The 21119-nt window shown below is 39.8% G+C and overlaps 3 protein-coding genes and 1 long non-coding RNA gene across 5 annotated transcripts in view; 1 reads left to right on the top strand and 3 right to left on the bottom strand.

The window, feature by feature from the left end:
* Positions 1 to 13907, bottom strand: part of LOC144032163 (signal-induced proliferation-associated 1-like protein 1) — a 51205-nt gene extending 37298 nt beyond the window's left edge. Inside the window, exon 1 of one of the 2 annotated variants that reach the window (XM_077539866.1) lies at positions 13509 to 13907. The gene's annotated coding sequence lies outside the window, so the exon portion shown is untranslated. Of the gene's footprint in view, positions 1 to 12363; positions 12481 to 13508 lie in introns of those variants that run through there. The other variant, XM_077539869.1, reaches the window with a different exon arrangement.
* Positions 13689 to 18201, top strand: LOC144032167 (uncharacterized). The gene is made up of 3 exons (XR_013287701.1): positions 13689 to 13950; positions 16559 to 16808; positions 17351 to 18201. It is a non-coding gene; the product is annotated as an uncharacterized LOC144032167 (long non-coding RNA).
* Positions 14978 to 16955, bottom strand: gpx2 (glutathione peroxidase 2). The gene is made up of 2 exons (XM_077539873.1): positions 16537 to 16955; positions 14978 to 15482 (listed from the first exon to the last, which is right to left on the bottom strand). The coding sequence occupies exons 1-2, from the start codon at positions 16756 to 16758 to the stop codon at positions 15129 to 15131; spliced, it is 576 nt and encodes a 191-aa protein (XP_077395999.1). The 5' UTR covers positions 16759 to 16955; the 3' UTR covers positions 14978 to 15128.
* LOC144032165 (ras-related protein Rab-15-like) lies at positions 17528 to 21119 on the bottom strand. Its single transcript, XM_077539872.1, has 7 exons — positions 20856 to 21119; positions 19758 to 19818; positions 19619 to 19679; positions 19348 to 19425; positions 19180 to 19269; positions 18503 to 18568; positions 17528 to 18413 (listed from the first exon to the last, which is right to left on the bottom strand). The coding sequence occupies exons 1-7, from the start codon at positions 20977 to 20979 to the stop codon at positions 18249 to 18251; spliced, it is 645 nt and encodes a 214-aa protein (XP_077395998.1). The 5' UTR covers positions 20980 to 21119; the 3' UTR covers positions 17528 to 18248.

Consider the following 21119-nt stretch of genomic DNA (forward strand, 5'->3'; position numbering starts at 1 on the left):
GAAAATATTCACATTCGTTATTTTATTCTATTCTGAAATTTCTTAACAAAAACTATTAAATATATTTTTCATTAAATCTTGAGTAACAACCACATTTCAGAATGTCATATACGTGGTCATCAGTGCGCCCTCTAGTGGATAAAACTAGCAACAACAGTTAATTTTAGTGAAAAACTGCATGTGTGTTCTATCCTCACGGGCCAGATTGGACCCCGATGGGCCGGTTTTGGCCCACTGGCCTTATGTTGGACACCTTTGTTTAAAACATGTCACACTGATGCCATTCGAGTGACATAATCCACTGCAGGTTTCTCATTGCTTCATCGCATCAATGAGATATTTAAAGACAAACATATGGTAAATACACACACAAGCAATGCTACCATTTGTTTGCTGTTGCTGTGCTTCAGCGATGTATCCTGTAGTACAACCCCACTATAACAATTTTGTTAAATATACTGTAACTACATGCATGAATGCACTTTTCAGTCAATTATTAAAATTCTGGGAGAAGAGTGAAACACGCAACACTGAGTACACTCATATAAGATCTGCTGTTAGCCACAGCTCACGCCCAGACACTCACATGAAGAATCGCTGTATCTTGGGCCAACCCCCCATCAAATGCCAACCTGCCAGCCCCGCCTCTTAAAGGCACATACTGTAGATATTAGACACTATAATATGGACAGTTTTTCTGTACACTTTGTGAAGGTCATAGGTCAAGTTAAGTCCATTTTAGCTTCATCTTGAAATTACACCCCAAAGTTCAACATACCTTACTTTTTGGAAGTAGCATATACTTACACAGTTAAAGTATAGTAGTAGAAGAATAACAAGATAAAGAAGAATAAATATTCTGTGTACATATTTCAACATTTCCCAACTTTCAAACACATGCAAAGCAGAGAATGTGGCGCAGTTCTGGGAGAGGAGCAAAAGGGGAAATCAGCAGGGGTTCACATTTTCCAACCATAGACTGTTCTCAGACTTGTTTTTATTAGCTTTCTCTCAACTTAGAATTGTTACCAAAAAAAAATCAACAGTAAAAACTGTTCAGTGTATTATTCATCTGTGCCTGACTATTGTGTGCATGTGTGAAATTGAAAACCACTCCGCTACCTCTGACTTCTGGTACTTTAAAAGCAGGTTAATTTGTCGTGGAGACAAAGAATTTATGTGTGTGAATGGCAGCGGGCTAACAGAGCGTCATTAAGTTAAAAGCACTAAAACCGCAAGTGGTGGCACTTTGCCAAAAACTGATGACAAAGCCCAGAGTTCACCCTGTCAACCAGCACTGTAACAACACTCCATCGGCGAAGGCACTTGATTTCACACTCAGATTAAATACCTATTTGTACAACTGTACTACTATATGTTGCTCCAAATAACTTACTGCTATACTATTTCATTTGCTATAGTAGTACAAGAAACATCTCTTCTCGAAGAATACATCCTTAGGAGCAAACTATCATAGATTACTGAATGTCCTTGGTGACAAACAAGCCCCCTGAGGCCCCCTAATGAGGCCAAACCATCTGAGGTGACATTCAAAATGTACATTTAATACAACAACCCCCCCTTAGTGATGCCCTTCAGAGTATACTAGCCATGACAACCATTTCTAGTGAGGCACAGGGTCAAACACCTTCTGCCTCCCTAGCAACCTGTTTACATCAGGTGAGCATAGCATCGTGATTTCTACACCAATGTTGCTTTTTACTAGCTTTGAGTGAAAATGCCACACTCGGCTTGGTGGAATCTTTTGGACTCTATCGTTAGCTCTGCCAAAGTCAAGTCCAAGTCAAGTCATCTTTATTTATATAGTGCTTTCAAAGACACAATGTTCTCGGCTTTGTTTGTTTGTGAGCAACTTTCTTCTTTCTTTCAACTGTTATTGATATTACAACCTGACTTTCCAAAAAGATGAGTACTGTTCTCACAGGATTGTTTTCACCATTCATTAGTGATATTAGTGTCCTTGTTGAAGGGAGCTAGAGCCTATCCCAGCTGAGTTCCAGTAAACGACACCCTGGACTGGTTGCCAGTCAATCACAGGGTGCATACTCCAGAGAGAGACAGTCTCAGTTTGTGCAATGTACCAATTCCATGTGTATAATGGACATTAGGGCTGCACGCTATTTGAAAAACATGTGATATAGTTGCTGAATATAGCGATATCGATATTATCGAGATATTTAACATGTAACTAAAGAAATGACATTTTTATTATCTAATGAATTACATTTTTCTCATGCGGCAAAATAATCAAAATTAATGTATTCTTAATTAATTGGAATGACCTCTCGATAATGTTCAATTATTGGATGGCAGTGCACATTTTCGTTAAGTACAGTGTTCCAACTATGTTTTGCATTTGCATTATTAGGGTTGGAACACCCATGGAACTATGGGCGTGGAAACCAAATAAAAAGAGAGGGTGATGAGGGGATTATTTTTTTTTTCAACAGTAGTGAATTGTATCAGTCAGTTCCTCTCCTCTCTCCTCGTGAGCCTTGAACTGAGTGTCTTCTCCTCCTTTTTAGTCATGTTTAATAATTGTCAAACCGGTAAACCTGACAGTCTGACTCGTCAAATTCAGATAAAAGCATAAAATTCAACATCAAACTTCTTGCATGTCTTTGCGATATCCATATTGCATAGTCCAATATCGCGATATCGATATTTTTTCGATATATTGTGCAGCCCTAATGGACATACCAAACCGCGTCCCCATTACACACTCTTCCGTTTACTCAAGTGTGTTTTAAGGATGAAAACGTTTCAGCAAGTGTGGGATTAAAATAGCAAAGATGTGAGAGTAGAAGCGGGATAATTAACAGTGTTGACGCACGGTGGAGGGCTGGGGGAACTGGTTACTGCCTGTAATTCACTCGATGGGGGTTGAGGTGCAGCCAAACAAAAATACTAAAAAAAAAAGGGGGGGGGGGGTGCACAGCAGATATCTGAAACCAAACCAGTTTTGTTCAGCACATTTACGGCATTGTGAAAGCACAGTGGTGTGAAGTACAGATACTCAGTTACTTTACTTGAGTAGATTTTTCAAATATCGGTACTTGGTACTTTATTTAGTCATTTGTAAATGTGTAAGTGCTTCTGCTCTTTACTTTCCCCAAATGGGCTCATTGTTTTTCAAACTCCACAGATGATGATACAAGGTAAAAAAAAAAAAAAATTTAAAAAGTGAGGTAAAGTCGACCATCGATCTGAGGGTCTTATAAGGCAGGAGAAAACAGGGACAACATCAACATGGAGGAAACGGGAGCGGGTAAGTTTTTTTCTTGTGCCAATTTATTTACTTCTACTAAACCTAAAACTACAACTAAAACAAAACAACTTATACTAAGTCCAAAGTGTGAGCAATTTTGTCACCACCGTGAACGCTACTGCTTACACTGCTGTGAATTATATAGGCAAGCTTGAGCAGAGATACACAATGAGGTCATACACCAACCAATTAAAACGTCAATCATAATTGTGCAAACACTGGTACGAAACATTTTCCTCTCATAGCTTGCCCTGCAGCATGCAAATATGCGAAAGTACTGTGCACGTGTAGTGAGCCCACCAGTGGGCTTGGGTCACTGTCAATGACTTGCTTCCTGATTGGCCAAGTGTTCCACAGGAACATGGAGGCAGTCGATGATGTGACCAAATTAGTCAGGAAAACGATCAATGTAACAAACAAGTGTGCATGATGACGCATCAATACAATCATGTGGTCACGTTACATACAAGCTAATCAGTAAAAATCCCTGCTGCTGAGCATTTATCTTACTGTTGAAAATGTAGGAGGAGCTAGGGTTGGGCGATACAATTTTAATCTAATGAACGCAACAAACATTTATTTATTCTAGACTAAAGCAAATGTTCCACTTTCATTGGATCACAAAGAAAAATGCCAAATAGGTTTGACACGCAAGTCCAAGCAAGTGCATTCTGAAAAGAGGACAGGGTCGAGGGTCAGCTAGCTCTTCAGCATACAACTGTTTCTGAACGGTAGGGGGTAGTCGACGTTAACTTAACACATTCTCACAGCAGAGGTGTCAATACGACAAAAGGCTGTGATGTTTAGAAGTCATCTCTTACCCCAAGCTTCACATCCTCTGCCTGATTACACATGGAGGAAACAAACAAAACAAAGAAACTGATTATCTAAAAAAGAAAACTAATTAGTCGTGGAATGTCTTATTTTCTCTTGCATAGTATAGAGGTGCACTACTATCAGTATCGTTTGCAAAATATCCTGATAATATCATATAATGAGTTGGTCTCAGTTTACTACTACTTGAGTGAGGGAATGGACCAAAACAAAAACAGTTTCTGGCACATCTCAGATTTTGCTGCACTTGCGTAATCCAACATTAGTAGGCTTTCTACAGTATGTGTGCTTAATGAAAGCAGAAATAGTGCAAACGCTGCATCGCTGGATTGCTGCTTTAAATGTCATGCGGCTGGTTGTTGGAACAGGATCGTGACCGCGATAAACCGCAGTGGCAGAGCTTGGATGTGCGAGTGAAGGGTTTTGCGCTGAAGGCCAGTAGCAGCCATCGACGCTGTGACTTTCTCCAGCGCGAATGTCGTTTCGTGGAGCGCCGCAGTTGCGCAACACGTTGTGAATTGATGAGCTCTGTGGCCTGTCCTAACAGGAGTGGAAATGCATGAGGCGGACACATGCCAATTTCAGTGACTTCCTGTAGTACTGTCAGGTGTAGGCAGCTGTGTCCTCATCAAGATGTCGCTCATTAGAGAAAGATCCAATTAAGAGAGAATAACTGACAGATAACTGAAGGGTCTTTGGGTTGGGGTTATGATGCCCTCCAAGATATGAGGCAAACATATATTTTAGAAGTGCTTTTATATTGTTGCTCAGAATAGAAATGGAAAAGTTCTAAGTGATAGCAAACGACTCAAGTGCTACACTGCAATGCATCACAATTATTTTATTATACTAATAGAAATATGGCTGCTCTTTTAATCGTTGATACAGTAATTTCATAATTCATAAACTTGAGTTCAAATTAAAAAAAAGATGATGAAAAACGAGTGATATTGATTGATGAACTAGATGACAGAATTGCATTTGTAAGACATGACAGTTGAGTGTATTTTTCTTTTCATATTAAAAGCTTTCTAATCTTTAACATAAACTAAAAAATTGTAAAATACAACTTGACCCCAGTCTCCACAAATATATGCATTATTATTTTGGGAATGCTGAAGCATTCCCACATATGTTATTGTGATTTTTATTCTCCACACTTCTGTGCCACGTAACAACATGTGGCAACATAATACTTCCGATTTACACTGTTCAAGTTTCAACTTGCTTCAAAAATTCACACCTCCCGAGGTATACATCGTCTGATTTCACATTACTTACAGTATCAACTTTTCCCCATTCATTTTCAATGGGAAAACATTTAACTATATCTAAGTGTCACTTTCCATGGCCACTTCCATACATATAACTTATCATCGTTACCAGTGTTTGATACTGCTCGTTGGCACAATTGGTAAAGTGCATTGTCCAGTAACCACCACGAGGTCATCATTTCATAATTTATTTCTCAATAAGCATTCCACATGCATTCAAATCTTAGCATTCAGCTTTCAGCATTCCCACACAATTTCTCCAGAAATTGCACTTAGTCTAGTTAAATTCATTACTGCTAAATTTTGACGTGGACATTTCTGCTGGAATTCCCCCCGTACAGGCTTTCCAAGTAAGGGGTGGTCATTAACAGCACGTTAAAAAAAATCATGGCGTTCAAGGAACTTTAACTCAAAATTTAACACATTAATTTTGACACACTATTTATTTATTTGTTTGTTTATTTATTTATTTATCTAATGAACACATTACATGACGGCATCTTTCACCTCATCATCTGGTGCCATTTGGTGAGAATGAGGAGGGTACATTAATCACAGTGTCACCTTAACTTGCACCTGCCTGACGAGCTTGCTTTGTTTTCCTGCTCTCTCAGCAAACCAGTATCTCTTCTATGGGGAGTCCTTACACCATTAAAAAGCATTACGGCTGAAGCTTCATTTATCTGCGTGATCAAATTGGTTTTATTGGCTTTTTACCCTGATTGCATAGCAATTGCTGATCAATGGGCGGATCACTTTTGATTGCTGGGAACTCCAAAGGGGCGCACAGAGCATCTTAAGCTAGATGCGATTTCATTGTCTGGAGATGCTGCCGTTTATGTGTGTCACCATGACCTGACAGCTTCATGACCTTTGCCAAAGGACCTAATCAAACCATCGCAAGCTCCTCCGCTTTCGCAACGTCGCCATGCCACAACCTGCCCGGGAAGACCTGAGATGTCAGAGAACAAAACAACACTGTGTTGCTGAAGAAGTTCCCTGTTAGAACAGACTTTCCAAAATGTTGAATGCTGCTTTTTATGTCTTTTTTTTTTGTAAATATTTTGAAGGATTTTATTTCTCAATTTAAAGCAATTCCTAGTTTTCTGACATGCTTTCGTCCAAATATGAACATGTTAAAAAAATTCATCTTTACACACACCCTCTGCTTCAGACTGTAAATTAATACCACTTGCGCAAAACCACCCATGGCTAATATAACCATGAGGAAATTAAAAAAAACCCAAAAAAGTTGTACATCTCGACTGAGAGATCAGCGTCTTTGGATGTCAGGTACGAGTGAAATTTACCATTTAATTTCTTTTCAAGCACTAATATCTTTAAATCCTGCGATTGGCTTGCGACCAGTTCAGGATGTACCCCAGCTGGGATAGGCTCCAGCACCCCCCGCGACCCTTGTGAGGAGCAAGCAGTTCAGAAGATGGATGGATGGATGGATGGATGGATATCTTTAAATTATGTTGTGGTCAGCCTTGAATTCTTTGGTTGATTTTGGAGAGTCGCAACAAGCATCTGTTGTCTTATCAATTTGATGAGATTGATATATTTCAAATACTGTACATTGATGTCTCTTGTCCAAGATGGCAACACTTCTATGACATCATTGTTGCACCTCACTCGACCAATCAACCCACTGTTATTCCAAAACAAAATGAACAGAAAGAATAGCTCGTAGTGGAGCGGTCAGTTGTTCGAAAAACACGTTTTGCTGCTGGTGTATTTCAATATTGTAGGGACACCGCAATATTGATATCTGTCTGAACACACCTGCCTGACACTAACTAAAAGGACTCCACAACCGCACAGACAAGCAAACAAAACATAATGCTGCTGATGCTCTCTGTCTCTTTCTAGTAGCAAAACAGCCGAGGGCAGCTTGCACCTCATTAGCATTCAGGGCAAGTGTCGTATCAACAGAGACGTGGCAACACCTCACCTCCTCCCCGGTGATGACAGCAAAGTGCCACTTGTGCGCAAGACACATTTGCAAAGCGTTCAAATCCCGCAGGAGGTGAACGGCTGAGGCCTGCGTCTCGCATGTTCGCCCGCGCACCACGCTTAATTCACACACAGCGCCCAACTTTCTGTTGTGTTAGCGCGTATCCAGGAACACATCAATGAAAGGTGCAGGAAGCAGGCAGCCACAGAGGAAAGACTGCGGGAAAGCAGCCATGTTTGTTATGAATGGACCCTATCTGACCTGTGCACCTGGAACAACACGGCTAACGACCTCATTTAGAGAGGTGTTTGGGATTTTTCTGCTTATTGAGATCTGCTCGTTGAAGCAAAGAGAATTTTTTTTCTCAATGTTGTCGTCTCCAAGAATGATTGGAAAAACACAAGCCACAGGAATTCAAAAATTCTCCATCTAATCTGAAAAACATACGGGGAAGGTGTTTTTCAGTTGTTCACATTTGCTTTGTTAGCATCGTTAGCTGTGTTGTTTTGTTTCACTTGTTCAGTCCTGATTGTTTTGTTGGAATTTAGCTTGCAGCAAAACGGTGTCTTTTTTTATACCCAGTAAGAGTGCCATGAAAAGTTAATACGAGAGAAGCTATTTTGTATACAAGAAAGGTTTTTTCATTGCGCCCAGTTATTTTATTAACTAAGTCTACTTTTACACAAGTACCCATACTTCTAATTAAAGGGATACTAGACTCATTTAGCCATTTTCAGCAGTAACAAGCTAATATTTTGTCCATAATTAATGTGATAACTTCATTATTTTTCATGTACAATTAATACCTTTAAAAACACATTTTGCCACTTGCGGTCGACTGAAGATGACCTCACGCAGGTAACGACCAATCATGGCTCACCTGTTTTCAGGGTTTGATCATGTGACGTTAGCAAACTGAGCCATGATTGGTCGTTATCTGTTTCTTGAGCACGCGTGATGTCATCTTCAGTCTCTTATAGACAAAATATTATCGTTTTACTGCTGAAAATGGCCAAACGAGTCAAGTATTCCTTTCAGTATAGTGTGCCAAGACTTGTTTGTATACATATACTATTTGTTACTGTACCATTTGTGTTCAAATATCGAATGCTTAACGTTATCATTGATGCTAACCGTTAGCCCTATGGCATTTTACATCGTGTGTTAGCATTAAGCTAGCTGACTTACCCAAAGCATGGTTGTTCTAAATACACAGGAGTGAAAATAATCAGCTTGAAGCCACTTTTTAAAAGATTTATTCCCTATCTGTCAAGCTTCTACTTGTTTTGATGCGAGTTGAGTTCCTTGCCACCGTCTCTTGTGCTCACAAGAGATGGTGGCAGGTGGTGGTTTTTATCTTGAAACTCTGAGGTCCCCCATTGGTTTGACCACTGCTTTAAACTGGAGCGACGGTTTCCCAAGTCCACCTGAGACTGTTTGAAGCTTTTGAATTACACTGCTCTCATTCTTTCCTTTCAGTATTAAGAGCAGAGCAGGAAGTCAAATGGGTGGAAATGGATGCAAGGCAGAGGATGTGGAATTGGGAACACAACCTGGGGCATAAATGTACTCAGTGGCAACTTAGTGTAGTGTTTGAACAGGCAGCCATGTGCCAGCATTCCTGCGATACTACACAACAACATCACATGTCGCACCTGAACGCAACTACCGAGTAGGAATGAAGACGAGCTGAACTAACCTGTCTATACGTCGGGATGTGCTTCAAGCTCAGTCATGAACAAGCCCTCACGCATTCCTGCCTCCTTCTCGGATTTCGGCCCACCGCGGGGACAACAGAAAAACCTCTGTGGTTTCTTTCGTTCTTTCTTTTTTTTTGCGGAATTATTTTCCACGGCGGCCCACATGGGCTCGGCATGAGACGCAGGCCTGCAACTCGGCTTCTGCGTGTTTGGATTCCCCTCAGAAGTGTGTGTAATGTGTTCCAGAGGGGGAAGAGTGCGCGGGCCAAACTAGAGAGACAGTGTAGCAACTGGCAGACATGTCCAGACAATAACGAGCACGTCTGAAAATCGCCCGCGGCAGATTATCATCAGCATCCAAAACGCCAGATTTCACTCTGGAAAGTTGTTTTCTTCTTTGTGTTTGTCTCACTTTACATTCTTTCAAGTGGTTCTTTGCTCCATTGGCTTCTATTTTCAGCAACTATGTGGTCTGATGGGAGCAGAAACCAGGAGGGAATTAAAAGTGGGGTTTCTGCATAATTGTGGCAGTTGGTTTAAAAGTTGGGAACGGGATGACAAGAACAAGTCAAGATGGGATTTTTCAACTTCAAAAAAAGTTTCAAGACCACCAAGAGAAGCTGAGGAAGAAAACAACAACAACAACCCGTCGCACCTGCAAAATACGCCGGGATTGTTACGCGTTTCTGCTGAATCAAACTTCCCGAATGTATGGCAGGTGGGGCAGGGGCGAGTTTTTTTTTGCCTGCTTTTATTCTGTGACAGTGCATGAAAAGGATGACATCATCACTATTGTAGCCCCGCAGCCGCGCACTTTCAGCTCTCGGCTGGTGCGCGGCGGACGCTTCCGACGAGGACAAAAGCGTAGCGTTCCGGCCGTGAGGCAAGCAGGAAAGCCGTAGTCGCACCTCATTACGGTCAAAGCCATCAAGCCTCTCTGTCACCAGCTGAGCTCATCATGGAGTCATTTGGCTTTTTCACTGTCCGGCTGACTCATATTGGTTAGCTCATTGATGTCAGCATTTTATTTATCTTTTTTTTCCTAAGAGAAGTTAGCAAGAGGCACACATCAAAACGCAAATGATACAGTGTGTGTATGACTTTTGCGTGATTACACATTATAAAACCTTTTTATTTCTTTATGTTCTCTTTCATTATATCCTTTCAAACAATATCACACTATTTTCCATTCGGGAAAAAAAAAAAAAAAAGATTCTCTCATGCTCTCCCGACTCATGTTAGCCAGGTAACTTACTACCCAAGTAAGACTCCTGCACTTAATAACGACAACGGCAATCACAATGTAAACTGTCAATTTAAGCATTTTGAGACGTCCACTTAGCATAATTGCATCCCACACATTCCAGAGCGACCACGTGCATTGGAACACAGAGCTCCTCTTGGTGTTAACTTTGTCTGAGCTATCCCCCCTCAAGAGACAATGAAAGCATCATCTTAATTTAGCAACTGGAACCTCCTTCTCCACATCGCGATATGAAACAAAACAACACTTTGAATGCAAAGAGTCAAAATAGAAACAGTCTCCGTCAGGAATTAGGTCTGGAGCCGGAGTGTTTGTTTTGATGAAAACATGAGCGTTTATGGCCTTTTTCTGCCAATAAATGGATAACAACTCATCTTATGTGACAACTGTTAATTATGGGATTGCGCACTGTACGCTTCTGTCGTGTTGGTATCACAAAAACAAGGTCTAACTCGTGTGGAGTTAATCCTTTGAAGGTGGCGTTAGCAATGATCAAAACCACCTCTTTTTGTCATATATGTTAATATAGGACAAACTTGAAAGTGGTACATTAGTAGAATGATCTGTAAAAATATATATCTTAAATATATAAATAAATAAATAAATAAATAAATAAATAAAACTAAAAATGCCATCGCTTGTTGGCTAACAACCAGGCATACAACTCGCAAACAGAAGCACAACAAGGGACCACAGGCAGCTGAGGACTCAGAAATGATGCAGAATTAGCAACATTTTTGCGTGACTGTTAAGTTTATCACCTCTTTTGATTTTTAATTGGTTGCACGCTCCAAAATAGAACCCAACCAATATGGATGTTTTTAGGCTCATGTTAATAGTTAATTGGTTAAGGTTTACTTCTTCTGTCCCTTTTCATTTCTCTTTTTTTAAGTAATGAGATAAAATTGAAAAAAAAAAAAAACTGATTAATATTAACCTATATATATATATATATATATATATATATATATATATATATATATGAACAAACAACAATCAATAAAGGTGTGAATTACAGCAGAATATTTGATAGTTTACAATACTTTGTCCTTTAGCATTTGTTTAACTTAACAGAGAAAAAAAAAAATGTTTTAAAAAATGGCAGATTTTTTTTTCTTTCACTTTATTAAAAAAAATAAAAAAATAAAAAAAATAAAAAAATAAACTTTTTTTCCCCAGATTAATCAGTCTGGTCCCTTTCCAAAAACTAAAATTTCCAACCAATAATATTTAGAGCCACAGTAAAAATTCATTACAAGTCATGCTACCTACCACTGTAGCATCTGTGGCTAACACCAGGTTGTGGTCTAGAGTACTTAATACCTGCTAAAAGTTTTAAAACTAAGTGTGTGCCGCCCCGTTGTCTCAAGTAATAATTGAGTCCAAAAAGTCAAGCAAAAAAAAAAAAAGAAGTACATAAAGAACTTTGCGTAAAAGGTGGAAACGTTAATGAGCCCAAAAGGTTTCACAGGCTAAGCTCCTTCAAGCTATAAATCCATAAACTCAACACAACTTCAATCAACACCAAATAGGATTCACTGCTCAATGCTCGACAACCATTGACTCCATTGACAAAACAAAGTCTTATCAGGGGTGTGGCTACTGGCTTAACGGCAATTTTCTTTAACTCAATCATTTATCCAATTCCTATAAATCTTGGCGGGTATCTGTAAAACGGGAGCTAGCATGCCTCCCAAAGACGCCACAAATGCCAGGCTACATGGTTAGCAACAGGTAAGCAAGCCCGTTTGAAGTCTCCGCGGGAATTTTCCCGATACAATCTCTTTGGAGTCCGATTGATATGATTGCAGACTAGTCTCAACATGATCTTAACAGCCGGAACAATGTTGTGTTTTCCTAACCTTGACTGGCGAGTGGAGCACTGTGGTATATTAAAATAGAGCGTGCATACTTTCCGCTGCGGCGATACGCAGCAGATGCTTACGATTCCATGAGAAGCCCAAATAGCAAGAACAAAAAAAAAAAATGCTGTGTGAATGAACAGTTACAATTAAAGCAGACAAAGCAAAGATTAGACTCACAAATGAAGATGACAGTGGAATAAATCATACCGCTGTGGCTCAAGCTAAGCCTTCAAAGAATGCCAAAAATGTTTGATCCTTGTCCAGGGTTGAACTTTTAAGTTGCCCCCGTCCTTGCTTGACTGTCACAGACACTGTGATTCAAGCAGACAAGGGGAAATTGTTTTTTATTAAATGGCTGGAATGTTACATAAGATAAAAAAAAAAAATTTAAAAAAAAAGAGGTGCTTTTAAACACTGGGGGCCGGACAGGTTGTCACAGTGGCATGGTTGTAACTAAGTAAACAAAATCTCTGTTTGCTATGTGGTGCTGCTGTATTGCCACATCGATGCAGCTCGATCAGACATGTGACCACTGCTTTGGCTTGTGTTCCTCATCAAGAAGTCCTTCTCACTCATAACAGGACTATGATTAACACACATTAAAAGGGAAAAAAAAACGTTAAGATTACAGAGCATTCACAAACACAATCTAGCTGGTTTTTGTTGGAAAAATAACTCCTTACATTACAGAACAAGTGTCAAACTCAATTTTGTGGCCCGCTAAATAAGGTTTCTATTCCATGGTTGTTGCTTAAATGGATGTGCCCTCTTCATTTTGGCAGAAAATTTGTACCACATTGTCATTTTAATCACTGAAACAGATAGCATTACTCAACCAAACCCTGCTAACATAATATAGTGAACAAGATTGACACTATTTTGCTTGACGTTTTCAAAATTTGTTCTAACTGTACTTCGTTTCTGAACCTTGAGTTTGCATTAACAATTACATGCTGGGACGATTTTGCTGTGTGGAAAATACAGATGCTGAAGTAGCATGGAAACTAACTAACATAGTCAATCAACAGCCATGTAACGTTCACGGTACCACCTGTGAATGGGCTCCGGGAACACCACTGGGGACAATGCGGATTTTTGACAGCAACAGTGACGGTCGAAGGGGTTGGGGATAAGGGGGTTGAGGGGGTTCGTTCCCCATCAAACCCCTCGAACCTCTAAATGTAAAAATTTAGGGGAACACGGGTCGGGCTTCCACACTGACTCATCGCTGCACCTTATTCGTTTCGTCCTCCGCGGTGGCGGCGGCAGACGTGTACGTGAGTGCGACCACCAAAATGCACCAATTCCCCCCCACCACTCACCTTCTCTGCTTTCCTGTGGGGGGTTCTCTCTCCTTCTTCTTGTGGCTGAAAACACAATACGAAGCCTTTCCTTTTTGTTCAATTCGGCTCTCACAAGTCCTTGACATGAAACAGCAACACGCGACCTCCCTCGTCTCGTCCACCTCCTTTCGCTCTTTTTTTTCCTCCCCCCCCCCCCAAACGTCTTCAAACGTGGCGAGCCTACTCAGCTTTTATTTATTTATTAATTTTATAATTCCAGCCGAGGCGCAACTTGGAAGTTTGATAGAAAAAAAAAAAAGTTGGTGCTTTGCCTCGCTGCGCTATGCAGCTGCTGCTGGAAGGATGAGATCATTCGCTGTGCCTTTCTCCTGCATATCGCCTGCCAACCGCCCAAGTCTCGCGAGAAGTGGCGCAAAGCGAAGCGTTCCCGTGGCAACAGGGGCTCACCTGTGGTGGCGAGGTTGACCGCTCGGAAGTTGTGACGTCTCCTGTTGACTGTCTGCGGTCATCTGTTTGATTGTTTCCTAACTTTTACTGAGTTAAGATTTTCACGATAGTTCGTTTCGACTTTGGTCTTTAAATTAAGTTAGTTTAATAGTTTTCATGAGTTTGTAGTGTGGGTTTGCTAGTTTTTATTTTTTAGATTATTTTTTTTAAAATTAGCTTTACTTTTGTTTGTTGGTTTGTTTTTCGAATTTATGGCCAATAGCTATAATTATTTCTGTAAATCTTCATGTATGTGTTAAGATGGTTGCTAATTTACCTAATTTAGTGACCGGTGAATGGACTATGTCGCAATGTACAAAATATATCAATTTTAAACCGTTGTGAAGCATTTTGTTGTGAAACTCATTTTGTAAGATATATGTGCGGTGAATATTAATTTGTAGAAGCCTAGCAGAATTTTAAAATCAAGTATAGAGCACCATCTGCTGGGCAGAGGAGGGGAAACACATGCTCCACAAGTACATTGTCTTGTAGGACGTCCTCTCTTTACGACGAAACAGACATAATTGTATTTCCAGGTTACGAACGAATCGTCAAAACCGTTATTTCTACGAGAGAACAGTCAGAATCTTACAAAATGTCATATTGGTCAAATAAAATTTGTTATCTTATTTGAATAAGAAAAACTTGTTTTTATTATTTTTAATGTAATCTGAATGAAAACGTTTGTAATATTCTAAAAATCAGGAAAAAAAAAAACATTTAAAAAAAAAACTTAGTCTATTTTTATTTTATTTTTTTATTTAAAAAAAAAAAAAAAAAAAAGGGATAATTTCCCACTTTTCATGTAGGCTTATTTGGTTTTACGACCTATAGAACAGGGGTCACCTATTCCGGTTCTCGAGGGCCCCAATGGACCGAAGTTGACCGAGTTTTTCCATCCTATTATTTCCTTTTATTAATTGTATTACTGTGATTTTACTACTACATTTGTGTAGGTTAATAAAAGACACATTCCGACTTCTGTTCAAGCTCGAAGACTTCTTGTATTGAGAACATCAGGTTGAATTGACAAAAACATTATGCAACATCATTTAAGCACTTACAAAGCTTCAGATGATATCCCTGTTAAGTTTCATAATATCACCTTCATTAATAAGCCTTAAACATGGTGTTCAAAGTCTGCATAACTCAAGTTTTGGTTAATTTTAACAATCGTTGAATGTCGGGCTCTATGTCAATAGTAGGGAACTTCCTGCTGTATCTTTTAAACGGCTCCCCCTCGGGCGCTATGAGGAATTTCTCAAAGTTCCAAGATACGTCGGTCCTGCTGACGGGACTCCAAACCAGGAATTTGGGGTCTTGCATCAGGGAGTTGGGGTCGTCATCGGGGTAGGGGAGTTTCTCTTTGAGATAGGCGAAGACGGGATGTGCGTTTGCTCCGTTGACGTCGCACTTCTCAAAGACGGTGAAGTTGGGCTGGAAGCCGCCGCCGGGGCGCACATGTTGGAGGGAATTTAGGATCTCGCCATTGCTACAATTCTCCTGGAAGGACAAGCATTTTGTGTGTGTGTGTGTGTGTGTGTGTGTTACTAATGGCTTTGTCACATCGTGCAACTCACAAAAGTGTATCAATACTACTCACATTTGTTTTGTTTTTTGAGAGAATAAATATATAAACTTAGCACAATCGCGCTACACATGAGCTTGCAGACAAAAACCAACAATTTTTATAGTTTCACTTAAGGGTGTACTCACTTTTGTTGCCAGAGGTTTTCACATTGGCTGCATTATGAGATACTTTTGTACACATAGGGATGTAACGATAAAGGCAATATTGTCGTCGTCATGTCACGATATCTGCGATTGGCTGGCAACCAGGTCAGAGTGTACCCAGCCTACTGCCCAAAGCCAGCTTAGATAGGCTCCAGCACCCCCGTGACCCTTGTGAGGAATAAGCGGTCAAGAAAATGGATGGATGTCATGATATTAAAATCAGCACATCAATTAAAAAAAAAAAAAGAAAAAAAAAAAGGTTGATTTCTATTTGTGCAGTTCTAGCACCCTCTGGTGGCTAGTTTTTTAGTGCAGTTCAATTTTCACAAGGCATGTTTTGGCCCTTCTGTTTAAAATCCATGTTAATGGTCAGATGAAGGGGAATGTAATATGCTTGTGAAATATTAAGTGTTATTAGAGATTGTGGGTTGTTTATATGTATTGCTGTTAGTATAAGTTTTTTTTTTTTTTTTTTAACACAATATTGTGACCTTTTTTGGATCGCCAAAATCCCCACAATATTGTGATAATTATCGTATCACGACCCTATCGTGATATCTGGGTATTGTTACATCCCTTCACTATTTTAAAATATAAAATTTATTCTTGCTAAAGAACTTCTGGATGGATGCAAACTGCATTTCGTTGTTCTGAACTTGTGACAGTGCAATGACAATAAAGTTGAATTCTATTCTATTCTATAAAAAAATCTGAAAATCTGCAAAACCCAGACCCCGCAAATGAAGGTTTACTGTAATTTCTTTTCGTCTAAATACATTATGGAGGGATTAGTGAAAACACATCGCAGTGCTGCTCAACTCACCTGATACCCAAATTGGTTACAGGGGAAGGCCAGGACCACCAGTCGATGCGGGTACTTGCCCTGGAGCTGCTTGAGCTGGCTGAAGTCCTGGCCGGTGGTGCCTCAGAGCGACGCCACGTTCTCGATCAGCACCACCCGCCCGCGGTACACGTTGAAGTCCACCGAGTCGCCCTCCAGCGTGGTGGCCTTCAGGTCGTAGAAGGTCTTGGCGATGAACGCCATCCTTAGCAGCACGGGAGAGACTTTGCACTGGAGGGAGGTCGGCGTTTCGGGTAAGACCAGTCGGTGGTCACCTGACTCACTGGGGTCAGATGACTCTGCGAGACAACTGATCTACATCAGACATTTGATACTCTTATCAAATGGGTTTTTAAAGGCACGGTCTTCCGTTTTCACTCAGGAAAATGCAGTATATAAATACAGGATATATACACTTGAACTCCTTCTCAATCTACACCTCTGGGCTTCTGTTAATGTGTGGTAGTGATTTTTTCCTAAACCCCCACCCCCCAAGCCAAAGGGGTCAACAACTGTCTGTCCACAGAAACTTCCCACTGTTGGCAAAACAAACACAAAATGGCAAAATACAGGCTTGGGGGGTGGGGATTTAGGGAAAAAAAAAATCACCACCACACATTAACAGAAGCCCAGAGGTGTAGATTGAGAAGGAGTTCATGTGTATATATCCTGTATTTATATAGTGCATTTTCCTGAGTGAAAACGGAAGACCATGCCTTTAAAGTGTAAAATAGTTGTAAAACACAATTTGATGTGATTCGAATGAGATTTGATTTTTTTTTCTTTTTTTTTGCAGGACTACAGTAGGACGAATGCTCCTTTTCAAACGTGTAGAAAATGGAAATTAAATTAGCATCCGACCACATCATGCCAGCCATCAAAAATTTAACAATCATTTTTCACCACACAATGAAAACTGAACTGCCCATGAAACACAAACTCTCTCCATTGTAATCCAGCGAGGCCATGTGTGTTACTTTTGAAAAATTTATTTCATTCTTGAATATTTTTCACTGTCAATTTTTAAAAACATTCAGCTAAAATGCCATCCATGGCAAGAGCTTGACATTGTCACATTAAATACAAAGTACAGTGAACCTCTGCATATTTTGCAGTAAAACACCCATTTTTGCCAAAGCCATGTTTAACATAAAAATATCATCATTGGCACAATCATAAGGTATCTTGGTGACTGTCACTTAGTCAGGCCAGTCTTGTCTGAGAGAGAGAAAAAATATTGGCGCCATCTTGTGGCATCTGTAAGCAATGCCAAACGTTTTTGGGTAGGACATCGCTTACTCACGGATTTTCACTATTTCTAGCGGCTTGGTCCTTATCTTGGCAAATAACAGGGGTTCACTGTACCGCATTCAAAAACGGAATAAACATACGGCTCACACTGAGTGCGTCTGTAAACGATTGATGTCTCAAGTTTCGAGGTTTAAATAATTCATTGCCTTCCTCTCACTTTACACCCCAACAATGCATTATAAATTAAACTATAAATAAGTTTAGAAAGCAACAGGGCTAGAAGTGGTGAAAGTAGATGTGGAATATGACTGCCTTTTGTTGGCACATGATGCTCAAATGCACTTTGCTACACAGTCACCAACAATACCAGCAGGTCGCCAAAAAAACAAAAAAAAACAAAAACAAAACAGGTGAATTCAATTAGAAAGTCGGAAAATGCTGTTTTAAAAGATTCTGGCACAGCCACAGACTCTTCGAATGCTGCCGATTTTATCGCGACCGCTTTCGTCCAGCCCGGCCTTGTTTAAATACTCATCCAGCGATCCCAGCAGGTTGTCCACATCTCTTTTGTGAGCCTGCAGCACCAGTTCCGTCACTCGATTGAATGACTGGAAAATATGCATACATACAGGATACAGTACATTTACATGTACACACCTCTCACTTTATATTTGATGCTGGTGATCGACTATACTACCTTGTCGATGTTGTGGCTCGTGGACGCGCTGGTCTCAAAGAAGTCCATTCCATACCTTTCTGCTAGCTGCAACATTGAGTTTGATATTTTAAGTCACGCTTATATAGAAAGCAATTGTTTTATAAGATGAAAAGCCAAATAAGAGAATTTTTCATACCAAATGAGTATCTTGGACATATTAAAAAAAATATAAAAATAAAATAAATCAGTATTTTTCCAGTAAAAGTGACCTTTTCAAGCATTTAAAATAACATTTAAAAAATTCCCTCCAACTCAAAGTTTGTCCATCTTATCAATCAAGTAGTAACAAAAATTTGCCAAAAAAAAAAAAAGAAAAAAAAAGTAAAATTTAAAAAACGTATTCACCACTACCACCAACTCTTACAAATACAGAATAAAACAGTTAAAATTTACAGGGCAAGGAACCATGTTCGGTTCCATAAAACATTAGACAAAATGCATCTACATGCTTCAATATAAGGCAGTCGAAAAATGTGTTATTAGAATTATTATTATTTTTAAAACTCATTCACTGCCTTTTTCAAGTATACTTGTCAATTACATTTTTTTCCAACGGGGCTAGATGGGGGAGAATCGGATTATGCACCACTGTAAATGTCAAACTTGGAAACAAGTATTTTCAAAAATGTGTCAATGAAGACAACTTTGAGTCCAACCTTGCTTCCATCTTCCATCGTCACTCGCCTCCTGGACTCTTCGTCCGATTTGTTTCCGACCAAAATCCTCTGCACCTTTTCCGGTGCGTACTGTGAGACGACAACAGATAAGAAGAAGCAAAGTGTCATTCGAGCTTTATTTACAGCGTTCGATTCTTATTAGCTTACCTCATCAACGTCGGTGGCCCACTTGACTATGTGCTGAAAGGAGGCCTCACTTGTGATGTCATAAACAAAGATGATACCCTGGGTAGACAAACAAATCACAGTAAACAGATTAAAACGGTGCACCTTCATGCAAACACCTCGTATGTCTGAATTTTGTCATCAAAATATTCATGTATTAGTTAGAATACTTGATCATTTAAAAAAAAATATGCTGATGAAAAAATAACTTCGGTAAAGGCAATAATAATTCCAGTCGGTTCGGCCAATTCACCTGTGCACGCCTGTAGTACTGTTTGGTAATAGTCTGATAGCGTTCCTGGCCGGCGGTGTCCCTGAAAATGACCAGAGAGAATCACACAGATTGGCAAACAAAATTTAAATATGCCACATTTGAAATGAAAAAAACTCACCAAATTTGTACCCGCACCTTGATTCCATCTATTTCTAGTGTTTTCATTTTAAAATCCACACCTAGGAAAGAAAATTGAACACAAATCGGTCAGAACAAAAGGAAACAGGTGATGTAATAGTACAACTCACTGAGTGGAAGCGGGGAAGAGATCCTGCTTTGAATTGCACAAGCACGACTGCGTTTGCAAGCATTTTATGGGCGCTCTGAGACACTTTTATGGGAGTCTTTGTTTAAATCATTGAGACTTTACAAGGACACAGGAACTGCCGTTGTGTTTATTTGCTGGGTGATGGCACCACAGGGGTTCGGAAGAAAAAAAATATATACCAAAAATAGCAGAAAGTACCAAAAAGGTCATGCGTCACTTAACCTCAACTCTCAACAGTCACTCAGTTTGTAACTTTGTAGTGTCCTTTTAGTGTTGAGTTTTAAGTGATTGTTTTTAATTTGCTTAATATGTGTTGCTCCCATAGAGCTGAAATAATATATGTATGTGGTTGTAACTTGTATGTGCTATTTTGCTCGTGTGTGTAGAAAGTTTGAACCAAAGCATTGTAATTACTGAAACATCTATGCTCAGTTATGTCAGCCTGCCTATGATGCAGAAAAATGTTTCATTATGATCTCTCTTTAATCACAGATTTACAGAATATAATAAAGAACAAAAAATAGGGTTAGGGTTTCACTGTATTCACTTTTCCACCTCAATACATTCAATATTGATACAAATAAATATACAATAGTCATCTTACGCATAAGTACCCTACCTTAGGGCACTGACAACTGTTTTAACAGTTTAAACATCTCGCCTAACGCGCAAGCGCACACACGGGGGCGGTCATGACTAAACCTGCCGGGCCAACAAGTAGAGCTACTTTTCCCATCACAAAAAGTAAACATGTCTTAACGCGAAAAAAAAAAAAAAAAAATACTTAGAACGTGTCATGGCAGCTGACATTCCGAGTAAACAAAAGAGCAACATACTTGTGTTATTAACCCGTCTTAGGTCGGCAGGGGTTTTCAGATTCAGTTGTGCGCGTTTCAGGAAGAGACGTCAAACGAGTCGGATGGCTTCTTGTACTTGTTAATTTCTTACCTATGGTGGAGATATGTCCAGTATCGAACTCTTTGTCCGTGAAGCGACGCAGCATACACGTCTTGCCGACCCCCGAATCCCCGAGCAAGAGAATCCGGAACAAAATGTCATATTGCTTAGCCATGACCGACTGTTTATAAAAACTTTTAATTAACAAGAAACGGCTCTTCCATGTTGAGCAATGAGCATTCACCTGACGTCTTCGCTAATTAGGTTGCTGACACGTGTCAGATTCATGCCAGCTCGGAAATTCTGGCATTTCAA

This window comes from Festucalex cinctus, chromosome 12, assembly GCF_051991245.1.
Source record: "Festucalex cinctus isolate MCC-2025b chromosome 12, RoL_Fcin_1.0, whole genome shotgun sequence".
Lineage (NCBI taxonomy): Eukaryota > Metazoa > Chordata > Actinopteri > Syngnathiformes > Syngnathidae > Festucalex > Festucalex cinctus.